Raw genomic sequence first — 16,732 nt, forward strand, 5'->3', positions numbered from 1 at the left:
TGCATTTTTAAGGTCCAAAAAAGAGCACCCTTCTGGAGAAAAGAGGATGTATGGTCACCCTAGGTTAGCTTCAAATGTAGAAAGCGTAAGCTCTGAAATACTCACTGTCCTCCAAAGAGCTGCATCCCCAGCAGAGCAAACACCACAATAAACAGGAAGAGGAGGAACAACAGGCTGATGATGGACTTCATGGAATTGAGCAGAGACACAACCAGGTTCCGCAAAGAGTTCCAATACCTACAAGTACCCACATACACAGAAATATGTCACAACCATCATTCATTTATTCAGTCAGTACGTCATTGTTAGGTTGTATTAAATATACGAAGGATCTTCAAAAAGTTTCAGCACTTTTATATTTTGGTTGGAAACGGTGAGGGCGGCAGGAGTAGTAATTAGTTGTGTCTGAGAGACTGAGAGACGCTTATAGTCCGGATTTAGCGCCATCTGATTCCAACCTTTTTGGACCGTTCAAAGAAGCTTTAAGAGGAAGAAGATTTTCATGTGATGATGCTGTAAAAGCAGCGGTGCGTCAGTGGCTACGCGCTCAACCAAAAACATTTTTTGCTGATGGAATTAAAAAGTTGATGCGACGCTGGGAAAATGCATCAGAAGGTGACAATGTAGAAAAGTGATGTTATTTGTTTTTAAAATTCGTAATAAATAGACTTTAAAAAAGTGCACAAAACTTTTGAAGAAATATCTTAGTTTCAACTGAAAAAGGCTCAGAAAAAACAATAAATGGTCTGGAAGTCATTATAAAAAATAACCCAAACACAAGCCCATCAGCAGGTATATTTTTCTTTTCTCACTTTGTAACCTTGAAGATCCTCAGCAGCCTCAGAGCTCGTAACACACTGATGCCGAAAGATGCTCCAGGTTTCACTGCAGCCCAGATCACCTCGAAGATGCTTCCTACTATCACCTGCACAAAATACAGACAGAATGCACAAAAATCATAATTCACCTCATCAGTTCTGATCTTCTACTCTGGCGACAGTGATTCCCCTAACAGCGTGGTCTCAGTATACAGCAGAACACTTTATCATTATGTAAAGTAACACGGCACTGATGATGTTTCAGAGGAGATTCATCACGGTGGCACGTGGTGGAAAAACACTCACGCCAAAGTCGAAGCAGTTGAAGGAGGAGTGGAAGTAGTTCCTGGGGCCGAGGCCGTACATCTTCAGGCTCATCTCAATTAAAAACAGGCCCAAGAATACAAACTCTGCCAGATCTGTAGCCACACACACACACACAAACACACAGAGCATGTATTAGTTCTTATAGCACCTTCAGTACAGTACCTTTCATACAGAGATATTTATTTTTCCAGGATTACCCCCCACCCATCTCCCAATCTAGTCATTTCCGATTCCCAGTTGTGAATCTGCTGCTGTGAGCACAACCCTGATCTGCGCCCACTGTCAAATGTAAGATTCATCAAATCAATTTTAAAAAAGATAACCGAGAAGAAGAAATATATACCTTAAAGGAATTTCCATATTTCAAAAAAGTTCCTGGTGAACTGAGTAGCTGGTTGAGTTACACCCAGTTGCTCTTTTGCTTTTCCTTTGGGTGTTTCCCTTTGCTTTCCACATTTACTTTTAAAAGTTTCCTCTCCCTGGCTCAGGTGTGTTTCCCACTGTTGGTATAGCACTTATCCTTAAAGATTTATCACTGCAGTTCTAGCCTTATTTATGCTTTTTTGAGTTTACTTATTTAAATTCTCTCTATTAATACTAAGTGTGTCACGAATCCAGCCTCTGTTAATGTCCTGTTAATGATCCACAGCTCCACCTTATTTAGGGAAAATGCTCAGTTCATTTAAAAAGGCAAGTGGTTTATTCATTGAAGACTATTTTGGTTTGGTTTGGTATGCCCTTGTCTAGTCCATGCTCTTGTTCATGTCTTGTGTTAGTCTAAGATCATGTTTAGCTTTAGCTTAGGGAAGCCAGTGGAGCAGCCCTGATATTGAAATGTATGCTGGTGCCCACAACTGCACTGGCCAAATCACCCTGAAATTTTAGGCGAGACTGTGGAACAGCCAAGACCTTAGAGACATAGAACCAGACTGAGTGTGGAAGTGACTCAGTAATATAAGAGGGTCCTGGTCTATTCAACACCTTAAAAACAATTAAAATGAGTTTAAACTGAATTCTGTAGAGTATAGAGAAGCTAGAACTTGGAGAGTATTATTGTTATCTTTCTTTTGTTTTCTGGTTAAATATCATGTACTTGAGTTCATCTAAATATCCTACAAGCTACAGGGTAAGAGCTGGCATCTCATTTGAGGCAACCACCCCATTACAGCAGAGATTTAACTGTAATTCTGAAGACCTCAGACTCATTTATATCATATATATAGACTCATATATCATAATGAAGTAGGTTGTGGTGTTAGTACAACAAACAAAATCATATACAGAGTTCCTGGTGACCACTGTTTTATGATTCACTTTTGAGACTGATGAATCCAGCTGGTACTTACACAGTGCGTTGGTTAACCAGTCGGGTTGGTTGTAGTGCACTATAGCTACACACAGTGTGTTCAGACCCACCAGGCACAGCACAGTCCAGTAGAAACCCTGTGACTTCACCATGCGCCGAATGAAGAAGCGAACCCTCTTCTCTTTCCTTCTCAAGTATGAGGAGTTCTCGTTTTTACTGCTTTTCACACTGGCCCGGGCAAATGGAGAGCTCTGAGGTGCTGAATGTAAGAGAAAAACAGACATACGCTATGTGGTCAAAAGTATTTGGACACGTGACCATTATCATGTTGGACATCCCATTTCAAAACAAATGGTACAAATAGTGACCTCTGTGTGATCTTTCCAGTTATAAAAGCCACTAAAAGAATTATAGTATATCTGTGGAAATTTGTGCCCATTCATCAGAGCATTTGTATGACTGGGAACTGGTCAAAAATGATTGTGGCTGAAACACATAAATTCAAAAATTAGAAGGGGTGTCCCAATACTTTTGTCCATATAGTGTATGTCAGATGAACACAGTGATGTGTAGACTTTATGTTCTGCAGTACGGTTGGAAACCTCCAGAAACTGCAGTGACTTGTCATTTTCTAGTGTGACCAAGGGGTCCCAGTGCCACCAAAATGGCATTTGAATCTATAAATATGCATGATATGCAAATGGAGGCAACTTTATGTCGTCCTGCGTTGCCAAATGCTCATATTTTACCCACTACACTGGTTATGCATGATCGATTGTGCACTGTGTAATAAATAATACAAAAAGCTGCTGGCAAGGTTCAGGAAATTTGACTGTTAGTTTGAAAATGAAACATCGGTCTGCAGATATTACAGATGTGCTGACATTTCAGAACACGTGCTGTATTTTACTCAGCAGTGTCGTTAGCTACTGTATACACCATAGCTAATCAGAGGCTAGTTAAGTGCTATTAAACTAGCTCACATTTGTAACAGGCAGACAGAAGTGGGGTTTCTAAACTGGAGTCTTTATTTGGATCATCCTTTTTCTGTAAATTATGTAACAATAGAATCTTGTCAAGATATAACATTATTATTTGGTTTAACACTAACATTAGCAAAGTTTCCAGTTATCATATGTAACAATTTATACACCGGGTTTATTTTCTAAATTGACAAACTTATCTCACACATAATGCTTCCATATTCTATTGTACATGCCCTGAAAATCTGTTTTAAATAGAAAAATAATAATGCAACACTGTATGAACAAATTAAACTCAAATACCAACCGGTATAACTTATCAGTTATGTAAAAAAATGTTACAATAATAAAAATTATGTTTTTGAGTTTAGGAGGCAATTTAATGTTGGAAGTGTGGAAGTAAAAGGAGATTGTTTGGATGTGGCTCTTTAGGAGACAGACGATTAAATTTAGAAAATTTCCTTTTTATTCCAGAAACCTCTTTGGGGAAAGAAAAATGAAAGCAATACCCCCACTTTATTGCTTTATTCAAGGAAATTGCTCCTCCAGTCTAACTATATACACCAGACCAAGGATGTACAATTATTACAAATGTTTTAAGTGTGACGTAGCTTTAAGCATAAGGCCCGAGTTCCTGTCCCGACTCTGTGTCTGCCTCCCAGCCTTTGTGCTATATTAAACCCTTAGTAACTCAAATGTCTGGACCGGGTGCAAAAATAAAGACCAAAGTGAAAAATTGGCTCATTAGCATCTCATTACCCTCACCCTGGGAAAGACGAGGAGTAATCATTTCAAGAGCTATTTTAATCAGAAATCTGACACAGGAGAAACCTCAGAACTATTCAGAACATGATCTTACCACCCACTCTGGGTTCATTCCACTTTTCACACTAGTGATAAATAATAGAAAAAAAACAGTCGGGTCGTGGAGCTGAACATGTTTTTCCTTTTAGGTTTGCAATAAAACGCTGGATCCTCTCTTATGGTATAGCAGGTGGCACCCTGTGCGGGACTGTATTTTACTGTCATGTGCTGGGTTATGTATTGCACCAATGTACTGCATGTACTTATATAACCAATGTAACAACTAGCGGATCAAGCAACCAACTAACTAAATAATACTAAAAACCCTAAAAAGTAACTAATCAACCAAATACCTACCTAACAGACTAATTACTTACTAACAAGCAGTAGAACTATGTTTGTAAAAAAGCTTTGGGAATATTCAACTGAGCCTGGAAGCTATTAAATAAACCAGGCTAGATGTTGACATATTTTAACAAATTTATAAACCACAAGATCATAAAGTTTATACGTACCTGCTGATAAGATGTCAGTAAAGTGATCCTCTCCCTCTTCTGCATTGATGAGGTCGTTTTTGCTCTTCTTAGACCTTTTCAGCACTGAAAACAACACAGACCAGCAGAGATCCAAGACTGAAAATCTTTTATTTGTGAACAGTTTGGAGCACCACAGCAAAGGGTCCCATTTTTTTATTTAAATAAATGCAGTGTAACATACAGTATATATATATATATATATATGAGTATGTTCTGAGTATGTCTGTAATGGTAAAACCATGGATAATTGAAACAAGGTTCTGTAAGGAACATTTGTTAGTGATCCAGAGCTACAGTGAAATTATCTGGTATTGATGTTGTTTCCCACCTGGGTTGTTGCATTTCCTCTTGTACCAGGCACCATCAAGAGGAGACTTTTCCTCCGCATTCTTATCCTCCTCAGCAAGCATGACTTCCTCTGAAGAACAAGGGACTTTTTAATGCACAACCAAGGTAACAGACTCACGTAGATATGCATTATGAAGGCCCATCATTGAGTCAAGAGTGGTTCTTTCCACCTAGTTGAGCAGACCTGTATCTGTCAAACCTGAGATCTTGAAAATGCGTTTTGACTACAGATGTGGGCCAAGAGCCGCTGCCCTGTCCTTTTAATTTACAAATGATAATCATTTAGGCACTGAGGAGAAGAGCTTTGTCTGAATTTCAGATGAATTTTGAGGGAAGAGCACACCAAGGCCGTTTTTACACAGCACCAAGAAAGTGTAAAACTGACCTGCTTTGCAGATCCACTCCAGGTATCCAGTAAGTTCTCGTTCAATCTGCTGCTGTCTGCGCAGCTTCAGAAACTCTTGTCTTTTTTCTACCCGCTCTCGCTCCTTAGCGAACTCCCTGCAGAGAGAAACATGAACATAGTGTCAAAAACTGCCTGCCATGGTTGGAATATTCCTACTCTCTATGATGAGTCACAAGAAGCATGGTACAAGAAAACAAATGCCACTGCTGCCAGAAATGTTTAGTGTGCTGGCAGTTTGGCGTAAAAACGTGGACTGGGACAGAGAAAATAGTGCAGTATCAGAAACACATTCAGAAACATGAAGTGATAGAGCAGACTTTAATATTTAGTGACTTTCTCTCAATATTTAGGGGTCTGGTGTCTGTGGAAATGTCAGACTTAAAAAAACAAACAAATATGCAGCTGAGAACCTCTGAAGCTTACTCTGTCTACTCTATCCACATACAGTACGTACATGTACAAAATAACAGAAACACTACATTAAAAAATGATATTTTAGCTATAAAAGAGCTTTGAGGATTACATTTCTAAGATTTGAAATCTTACATTATGTTCCATTCAAGTCAACTAATGTTTGCAAGGAGCTGCAGGAGCTTCTGTTTCAAAAGTCATGGCATCATACATCAACCTCAAACAAATACCACCAGCAAAAAGGAACAAAACTTGAAGCTCTTGCACAGGGGTACACGGCATGTAAAAAAATAATTGCTACATTCCCCTAAAATAACAACCACAATTTAATCAGAGAAACATAACGTTTTGTATAACAGGCCAGTAATTACAGACACAAAACATGATTCCAGTATCTGCTCATAACCATTTTATACAAAGCAGGATCCACAATTATATTAAAAGAGTAATGAATATAATTAAGTCCATGTGTCGCTTTTCTACTGTCACATGACAGCCAACAGATACGCTGCCTTTTTACAGGATCAGATGCACCCTGTGGTGCAAACATCCTGCCTAACGATGCTCCCATATTCCAGGATAATAATGCCTGCATACCAGTGGCGGCTGCTGGTCTTTCAAAGAGGGGAAGCTCATTGTCGGCTTACATCATAAAATTTGTCAATTTATTTATACATAAATTCTGCCCTCCTTTCCTTTTAAAGAAAATGGCCTGTGATCCTATCGAAGAAATGGGTTACAGTTTGTCTTTCGTCTTCACTCGCAAAATCCGCGATGGGACTGACGCTTCCAGTGATTAAGTGACGGCGTAGATCTCAAAATAGCTGTCAATCAAAACGGGATTCAGCCTTTCGACTGATCCTCCAATCATTTTGCAAAAGCTCTGCATCCAGACCCGCCCATAGGGCGGGACAAAATCGTGACATTTATCCAATGACCGGTGAGTTTCGAAGCAATGAAAAAAACCGTTCCATGCAGTCCCGTTGAAGTGAATAGACGCTCAGCTTCTACGGGCAAATGCATTGATGCTACGGGAAAGTATGAGAAGTTCTGAGCTGATTCTGAACAAACTCGTCTTCGAGATGAACGTGTTCTAACGCATTTGTAGTCAATGAAATGTTAACACAACTGTACATATTTGACCATTTAATTTTTGACATTTTAGGGGAAGCTGAGCTTCCCTTGCAGTCTTAGAGAAGCCGCCACTGCTGCATACAAACTGATTGATTCATCAAGAGTAGCACAACTCTTCTGGGAAGATTTTCCCAAATTGTGGGAGTGTGTCTGGGGGAATTTGGGATTATTCATTCATTTACAGAAAGGAAAAGAATTCATAAAGATTTTAGGACTACCATAACTACCATAACCATGAAACTATAACCACTCTCATAAGTGTATGCAAGCATTTGTCAATCGAATGTTACCACTCAAAGTGACTCGGCTCAGGAGGGGAAAACCAGAGCTTTCTTTTTACTGGTTCCATAAACTAATTAGGTTAGACTGTACCTTTAAAATGAAAAATAGATTCTTTATTATTTCTGCTAGTCACTGACTAAATCTGACTAAATCAGAAACACCGAACGTTTCCACTTTCTTCAAGCACTATTACTTGCGACCGAAGCCGTTAAAAATCAATGGGTTTTAAGACAAACAAAACAACACTATCCAAGCCCGGTTTATGACACGCCTGCCTCCAAACTGCAGTTAAGAAGTGCAGACTAAACCAAAATGGTGGGTTATCTACTTTAAGATCAATTGCACTGTATTCTCCTGAGACAGCTGGAGCTATTGTGTTGATCTTCGCTGGACAATACATGGTGCTAATACTCCTACCAACCACCCAACCTCCAAACCCACACACACACATACAGAGAGAGAGAGAGAGAGAGAGAGAGAGAGAGAGAGAGAGACTCTGAGACAAAATGAGGAATTGTCAGGGAGCAGGACAATTACAGGGGGCATTTTGCTAAGCTTTTGAACCACTTTTGTCCTTTGAGAGAAGGATCATGATAAATCAATACAAAGCTATTCTGACTAATCACCTGATCAATATGATGGAGCGTATTTATACAGATGGGAATGGTGGAGATCACTGAATAGATGAATATAAAGTTTGATAGACATCCCTTTCCAAAACCATGTGCATTATTATGGAATTGGAGCTAAATAGCATCCACTCCAAGGCTTTCTACAAGATTTCGAAAGTGTCTCATCCAGTCAATAAGCATTTGTAAGGTCAGGCGCTGATGGCCAAACTCACAAACAACATTCCAGTGTCATCCCAAAGATATTTGTTAATCAAGACATTTGTCATCATGTCCATGTTCCATCACACCAAACTGGTTAAAACAAAAACTTAGGTTTGTGCACATGGGTGCAGTCAGGGCCCCATCCAAAAAATTTGCATAGCAATGCCTGTTTTATAAAAAATTGGCATAATATAGTCAGAAATCTGTTAAATGTTGGCTGATAGTAGTTACTTGAAGTACACATGCGGAATGCAGCAGATATAATCAGTATAAAGACCTGAGCAACTCTGATATGACCAAAATGTTATAGACAAACAGTTGGAAATATCTCAGAAACAGCAAGTGGTGCTGACAGGCAACTATGGCAAGTACCTACTGACAGTGTTCTGAGAAGGAGCAGGCTACAAACTGCTGACAGGTTGTTGAGCAACCAAGACTCATTGTTGCCAGAGGACATGAGAGCTTTGGCATCTGGTACTGACCAACAAAGCTACTGTGGTTCAAACAGCAGGTCATTTTAATACTGGTGATAGAGCTGCCTTTTAAAGCACCCATGGTAACTACTGTCCACTATTGAAAGCACCTACAACAGGCACAGAGGCATTGGATCTGAACATTAAAGCAGTTTAACTACTCAGAATGTTACTGTTTTCCAAAATTATGTGGACAGCTGAGCATGTGTGTGTCACTTACCCAAGGAAGAGATGGCACCAGGATGCACTGTAGTACGATTCCTCTCACAACGTACAGAGGTTAAAGGACCTGCTGGTAATGTCCTGGTACTAAATACCACAGGACTCTTTCAGATGTTTTGTAGAATCCACGTATCAGTGGGTCAGAACTGTTTTGACAGCATATTAGGCACAAGTTCCTTATGTTATGGCTGATCGGTATACTGAAGAGTATTTCTAAAAGAAAAGCTTTTCCATCTGGTTAAAGTTCTCTTTTAGGAAACCAACATTCTCTAGAATAAAATGTGGCTAACAGATAACCTATAGAGATCTGATCAAAGCGAGGAAGTACAAATGTAGTAAAAACTTTACTCGTGTTGTCTTTAGAAACTTTGCATAACAGTGAAATGCTGCAAAATTATGGGCAATATCCCATGACCCCTTACTTTTTCAAACTTCCATATGCTTTTGCTTCTTTTACCCTTTATGCATGAAAACACATTGATAGAGGAGAAAACTGATTCTGCCATCTGCTACTCTGCCACTTTTATGAAGGGTGGCCCCTCAGGGTGGGTGAGAGGGTGGTCAGGTGCACATGGACACCTGGAAAAATCTGCATTGGGTTAAAAGACAAAGGCAAATTTAAAAGCTGTTTCTTATGAACCGGGCAGCGCAAGCTAATAGCACGCATTTCTGTGCTAGCAACCAAATGAAGTTATCGAACATGTTGTTATTTATCTTTCCTTCTACCCACACAGCTTCCCCCAGATTCCATTAGCTCAAACCAGAAGCTCAGGATGAAGAGAAAGAAGAGAAAGCTAAGTGGGTGGGTGAAGGAGAGAGAGAGCTGAAGAGTGGATGGCAGGGTGAAGAATCGTGTGGAACGATGGCACAGGGTAGAAGGATTTCACTCTGCCAAAGTGTAACACCCCCCCCCCCCCCCCCTTCCTGCAATGCAGCAACAGTCAGAGTGTGTGTGAATGTGTGGGCTGCCAAAGAGGAATCCCTGGCACCACTGCCATGTTCCCACACAGACACAGAGAAAGAACACCACAATCCAACATCCTAATTACAATAAGCAATACTTCTCAGTATGATGAACTCATCTCTAGGTGCAAATATTGAACGGCAGGAGCCTGCACACACACACACACACACACACACACACACACACACACACACTGATTGGCTACTTAGATGAGCACAAAGACACACTGAATGAGGCAGAAGGTTAATAAAACCTTCACTTAATAAAACAAATCAAATATTATGTATTTAAAATAATGAATCTATGATTAATCCATTGACCCAAACCCAATCCAATTCATTAAAATCCCAAATATACACATCATAAACCTGAAAATGTTAAAAATAAATACAGAGCGCTCAGGTGGCAGCGCATTTAACACACTTGCTCACCACTGCTGAGATCTCAAGCTCTCAAGTCCGAATTTTGGCGGTGCTATCGGCCAGCTGGGTGTCCACACAGACATATATCTTAGTATAGTTTTCCTTAAACTTAACATGTATGCAACAGCCGCTTTGTTCAGTGCTCGGCTTGAGCGGTGCGGTAAAACGTCATCAAAGAGTGAATATGAGACGAATCTGCATGTGTGTGGAATAACAGTCAAATCCACTCTGAAAGTGTCCACATGTATCTGTGTTCAGCTGGATTTTCCTCCTGTTTCACTTTTAAACTTGTGTTATAACTCGGGGTTCTGAGAAATTGTAAGAAACAGCTTTTCAGAGTGAGTCTAAAACGCTTATTGTTAAAAAAAAAAGCTTAATGTGACTTAATGTATTAAAACAACGACACAGGAACACTAAACCTCTCTGAATTATTACTGCTCATAAGTTCTATCCACTAATGAAATTCCTCGATCGTTTTAGTACAATAAGTCACGTTAAGCTTTGTGCACCCTCACGCTCTATAGAAAATAATGGCACAGCTGCTTCTCATGTGAATGCTTCTCTCACTCAAGCATAAAATCATCACTTTGGAAACTGAACTGGTATCTCCACATAGCACAGTCACTTTACTTTATATATTCATCCATAATTTATTTTATCATTTATCTTAAAATCCATACTTCAAATTGTACTGGTTATTGTGTAAATATCCATATGCTATGTAAATACTTTTGCTTCTTCTTTTTTATCTCTCGGAGAGTGTCAAACAAAATTTCGTTGTACGCAAGTATAATGACAATAAAGGTTCTTCTTCTTCTTCTTTACTGAACGGAATACGGTATTCTAAGATCAAGCATCTCCATTACTAAGAAGCATAAGGAAACAATACAGAAGTGAAGGTGAAGTGCAGCTTTTATTGTATTTCAGTTTTTTTATATTATATTTGTGTTATTTTCAGTGTATAAGTGTCAACCCCATTAATTTACATTAGCCTAAAATATATGAAGTTCCACGGGAGCACTGTAGTGACTTCCTGATGTGATACAGATTAACTTAATCAGGTTTATAACTGGTCTAAGTGCTGAATATATATCAGATATCAGATTTTATGGCAAACAATACACATGGCTTATGATGAGACCAGACTAGAGGAGCTCACACGTACACTGTGGCACTATTCTAAGATCTGCAGTGAACCCCCACATGGACCACAGCCCTATGGGACCAGGCCTCATCAGTGCCAGAGGAGAAACTGTTGTCTTAAAGAAATATTCTCAGTGGAGTGTTCCCCTTATCGAAATCACAATGAAATGTTTTTCACTCCACGAGACCAGATGCGAGGGCGAGCCTAACTGTCACATGGAATCAGTGCAGCAACAGAAAAAGTGCATCTGCATTCAGTGTGTTTAGGCAAACCAGTGAGGGGTGGTAGTGTCAGTATACAGCTTAAAACAGCAGCAGATGGAGTGTGAAGAAATGAGAGAGAAATACTAATTTGTTGGGTGACTCCCACAGGACCCACCAACCCTGTACTACCCATCAACCTGGGAATGAGCGCACTCATCCACCAGAGAGAAAGAGGGTACAAGGAGGGGATCCTTTATAATGCAACCATATTCACCAGAGAGATGGTGGGGGTGAAACAATACATTCAGGTCCTTGTAATAAGTGAGGCTGAAATAGCCCTGTAAACTTGTCAAAGAAAAGACATAAAAAGAAAAGAAAAGAAAGAAAGAACAAAGAGAGAAATAAAAAAAGAACAAAGAAGGAAAAAATAAAGAAAAAAAAATTAAAGAACAAAGAATAAATGAGAATAAAAAATTAAATAAGAAAGAAAGAATAAAAGGAGAACTAAATAAAGAAAAAATAAACAAAAAAAACAAGAAAAAAAAACAAGATTAAAACAATAAAAAATGAAAGCAAAAAGAAAGAAAAAATTAAGAACAAAAACAAAAAAATGAGAATAAAAAATAAAAAAAGAAAATAAGAAAGAAAAAAGAAAGACAGAAAGAACGAATACAGAAATAAAGAAAAGAGAACAAAGAAGTAACAAAGAAAAAAATTAAGAAAAAAAACATGAATAAAAATAATTAAAAATTAAATAAGAAAGAACAAAAGGAGAAATAAAGAAAGAAAAAAAAAGAACAAAAAGAAAGAACAAAAGGAAAAAAAACAAGAATTAAAAGAATAAAAAAATTAAAGAAAAAAGAAAGAAAGAAAGAAAGAGAGAGCGAGAGAGAGAGAGAGAGAGAAAGAAAGAAAGAAAGAAAGAAAGAAAGAAAGAAAGAAAGAGAGAAAGAGAGAAAGAGAGAAAGAAAGAAAGAAAAAAAGAAAGGACATTATTGATTCCACCACAACGGCAGCGTCGATGAGCTGTTCAGTGATGGAGTGCTAAAAATTTGATTTGCTTTCCGAGAAGCCATAAATGTAACCCTCTGTGGTAGTAACAGTACCACAGAGCAGAGCACTCATCGAACCATCCTCCATTACACCACGGTGTGTGTGTGTGTGTGTGTGTGTGTGTGTGTGTGTGTGTGTGTGTGTGTGATTACAATTGATAGAGTTTGAGGAATGGAAAGAGACTGTAAGAGGGAGCAGGAGGGGGGTGAGGGGTGTACAGAGTCGTCCCAGCTGATGGATGAGAAATCTAATTGTAACTAATGCTGCTTCAGTATTACACAGCTTCACTAATCATGCTGTATGATTTAACACACCTGGATCTCCATAAACCTCAGCTTCATAAATCTGTTTCTTTTTTATATTACATTAAGTGGTTCAGGATATTGTGACATTTCAAATGTACTGACAGAGAGTTATGCTCATGCCAGCAGTGTACAGAGCGTAATGCCAAATGAATCTCACCCAGTCTTTAACAGGTCAATCTATTAAAATGCACTTACAGCTGTAATTTTATTATTAACATTAGTAACATTAGAGCCCCACCCCTACCCCATTCCCAGGCATTGCCAATCATGTCTGTTTGTAGATGCTTGACTGGCCGATAGCACCACTTGGGATTTGTACCCGGATCTTGTTGGGACACCCTATTTTAAAACAATGTGCATTCATATGGATTTGCCCTCCTTATAGCAAATACCGTGGTACCTTGTAACTCGACTTCCCCTAAACTCAAAATCTTTGACACTCGACGCCCTTCGCCAGGAACTTTGTACCCTTAAACTCAACGTTTTCCTTTAACTCAACGTGTTTAGATTTTTTTTTAAATGTATTTATTAGAAAATGTGAATGTGCCTTTACTGAACGGAACACAATATTCCAAAATCAAGGATTTCCACGATTAAGAAGCATAAGGAAACAATAAAAAAGTAAAGGTAAAGTTAAGATTAATTGTAGTGCAGTGTTTTTATATTATATTTGTGTTATTGTCAGTGTGTAAGTGTCAAAAACCACCCCATTATTTTATATAAGCTTAAAATACATGCAGTTCCATGGAACGCATTAACAGGTTTCCCAAATATCGTTACGGGAAAAAATACCTTGAAACTCAACACCTTTTAAACTCAACACTATTCACAGAACCAACTGACATCTTGTTTCAAGGTACCACTGTATACATTTTACATAAATCAGTGGTTCTTATTTCTACAGAATACGTGAATCTAAAACATCTGGTTGAAACCATCGGCTGTTAACTGTGACAAAGAAGCGAAAAGTTAAAAAGGTTCTCACCCTGACAGCACGCCCAGAACCAGGTTGAGCATGAAGAAGGAGCCGATAATGATGAGTGGAATGAAATACAGCCAGTTCCAGGTGTTCCCTGAGGCGTCGTTGGCCTGCACAAAAAGGACAATAAATATCAAGACATAAGAACACTCAGTGGCAATGAAATGATAACATTCCTCACTAATAAGTGTGATTGCTTTAGTGCATCTTGAAGGAGCAGCTCTTTGTGGTTGCTGCAGTAATAACACAGAGAAACTGCAATGCTAATTGTTTTACAGCTCCATTCTATTGCCTGTTACACATCAAATAAATCAGAGCAGAATGATGCCCCGATTGTGTGGGTAATCTTTTCATGGAGGCTAGAAACACTAACAAATGTCTTATCGTTCCTCTTCTGTTTGTCTATATGTGCAGCAATGAGCGAACCATCTCTTTAATCTTGTCATGTAAAAGTAATGCATTTATTCCCTGCTAAGAGCACCATGAGCAACTGTATAGAACTTCACAGGATGCACGTGTCTCCCTAAAATTCCATTAAAGTTACAGTTACAGACAGACAAAAACTAGAGATACACTCAGTTTTATCTTTATACTGGGGCATGAAGCCACATCACTTTCCCAAAAAACAAAAATGTAAAAAACAATGTAAATTGTAAACAAACATGCAAAAATAACCTTGCAGTCAAACTCGGAAACAAACAGCTTTCAGCTGTGATGTCAAATGTGTAACAGCTCGTGATTTAAATAATAGAAATGCATAAAAATGTTTCACAGCTTGAATCTAAAATTGCATAATTGAGTACACAAACAAAACTGGTGCATCCACACTGAGGGTGGGTGTGGCTGAGAAATAAATAAGCAGTCTAAACTCTATGTACCTGGTGTGTGTCTGAGGTTTAAAATTAAGTAATTTATCAAACAATGACTTTATGATCAGTTGTCAGTTAACCGGTTAATCGTTTAACATCCCTGTCCAAATTAAACCATCATTACTAGTTGTACAAGGCAGCAATTCATGTAATATCATATTTCCGCCTGTGGCAATTTTCAAAAAGCAGCTTTAACTCTAAACACTGCCGAATCAGCAGAAACGACATGATACAGTGTGCTGCTTCACACATCCCGAATCCCTCCACTACCCTTTTGTTTCTATGGTAACCAGTCCGGCCCATCCTCCCAGTCACTTTATCTATACTAGTACAGTATACTCATGTGTATTCCTTCTCAAATTGCATTTCTGACACAATAGAAGGGAAGCCGTCAAAGCCAAAGCGGTCTGCATCATCTCTCCCCTTTTCTTTTATATTTAAATCATAATATAGCGAGCACAGGCACAATTTTGTCTTTTCCTGAATATATTTTCATTTATTAATGTTAATCCAATTTACTCGACATTTTTGCATGTAAATTAAAAGTGGCAGCACAATTTCATGTTGGTAGCAATTTTTTCTACTAAATTGAGATAAAAACTAAAAGCAATGCAAGCATTTCTGAGATGAGTTAGTGTGTGAACAATAAAATAAACCAGGTTGCTGATTTAAGACCCTAAGCTTCTTCTCCCATTCATCACCAAGATATTTCCATTTTCATTTACAAGCTAGGACAAGTATTTTATCTTATCCAAGCAATGCTGTAGAGAAGTGTCAGAAAAACTAAATCTCAAGGCTGCGGATAGTATAAGTGTAAAACAAATACCTATCTGAATCTGTACATGTATAGCATTTATCAGATGCCTTTATCCAAACTTACAATTATGACCGAATACAATGTCAGCAATTCATGATGAACTGGCAACCTTCTGATTACTAGTCCAGTACCCACTGAGGTACCACTACCCACTAAACAGCTTATAATAATAATAAACTAAACTATGCCGGAACCAAAACAGCTTTCACCTTTAGATGATCTATTGTCTGCTGGCAATTAACAAACCAAAATAGTTTTTGTTTTTAATTTTGCATTTTTAATCTTGTAGAACAAACTGTGAAGGTTTGTAAAGAAATTGTAGGACTGGACCTTTCCTGGGAGCTTTTAGTCTTCAGCTGCATATTTCTCAATCTTTTTGTCTATGTAGATGTGATATTCAGCTTCCAAATAATTAAAATTGTAATTAAAAGTAAAGATGATGTAACACAGTGGTAAAGATGCCTCTTTCCGGCGCTCACGTGTTGCAGCAGTAAAACACGCAGCACACCAGAGCTGACATCTCGAACACGTCGGTTCGAATCTCAGCTCTGCTACCAGCAGACTGAGCGCCTACATGAACAACGACTGGCTTTTTGTTCAAAGGGAGGGTGCCAGAGGGGTCCTCATAACTAAACATTTTTAAATTACAACCTCTGCTGGATGATTGAAGGTGCCTGCAAAGGGTCGAAGGATAATGCGTTAATCAGGGTGTGGCTCTCTGTACACAAGCTGATCCACATATGAACTTGCCTCGTGCAGGTGAAAAGATGCAGTCGGCTACTGCACACGTGTTGGAGGGGGTATGTGTTAGTCATGTCTCTCCTTAGTCAGGAGTGGAGGTCAGCATCAGTAGAGAGGAAGCACTTTTTTGCACTTTTCAGGAGGTTCAGGAGAACAAACAAATCATAGATTTATTGTTGCATTTTACAAACTGTTTCAACTTTTTGCTATATAGTGGATAAAAGACGGTATAAAATAGTGATAGTCTTTAACTGCACACCTACAAACTGTAACAAGAAAAGAGCTATGCCTAATAAACTAACCACAGAGTGCTTATAGTATTTAATAACCCTAAAAACACTGATGCACCTGT

General features: G+C 38.6%; 1 protein-coding gene across 1 annotated transcript in view; it reads right to left on the reverse strand.

Moving 5' to 3' along the window:
* cacna1ba (calcium channel, voltage-dependent, N type, alpha 1B subunit, a) overlaps nucleotides 1-16,732 on the reverse strand; it is a 122,807-nt gene that overhangs the window by 63,931 nt on the left and 42,144 nt on the right. Inside the window, exons 7-14 of the mRNA XM_063017845.1 lie at nucleotides 13,960-14,063; nucleotides 5,508-5,623; nucleotides 5,103-5,192; nucleotides 4,754-4,837; nucleotides 2,492-2,710; nucleotides 1,125-1,237; nucleotides 813-925; nucleotides 106-237 (exon numbers count right to left, since the gene is read on the reverse strand). Coding sequence (XP_062873915.1) covers nucleotides 106-237; nucleotides 813-925; nucleotides 1,125-1,237; nucleotides 2,492-2,710; nucleotides 4,754-4,837; nucleotides 5,103-5,192; nucleotides 5,508-5,623; nucleotides 13,960-14,063 — 971 coding nt within the window. The remainder of the gene's footprint in view (nucleotides 1-105; nucleotides 238-812; nucleotides 926-1,124; nucleotides 1,238-2,491; nucleotides 2,711-4,753; nucleotides 4,838-5,102; nucleotides 5,193-5,507; nucleotides 5,624-13,959; nucleotides 14,064-16,732) is intronic.

This window comes from Trichomycterus rosablanca, chromosome 21, assembly GCF_030014385.1.
Source record: "Trichomycterus rosablanca isolate fTriRos1 chromosome 21, fTriRos1.hap1, whole genome shotgun sequence".
Taxonomy (NCBI): Eukaryota; Metazoa; Chordata; class Actinopteri; order Siluriformes; family Trichomycteridae; genus Trichomycterus; species Trichomycterus rosablanca.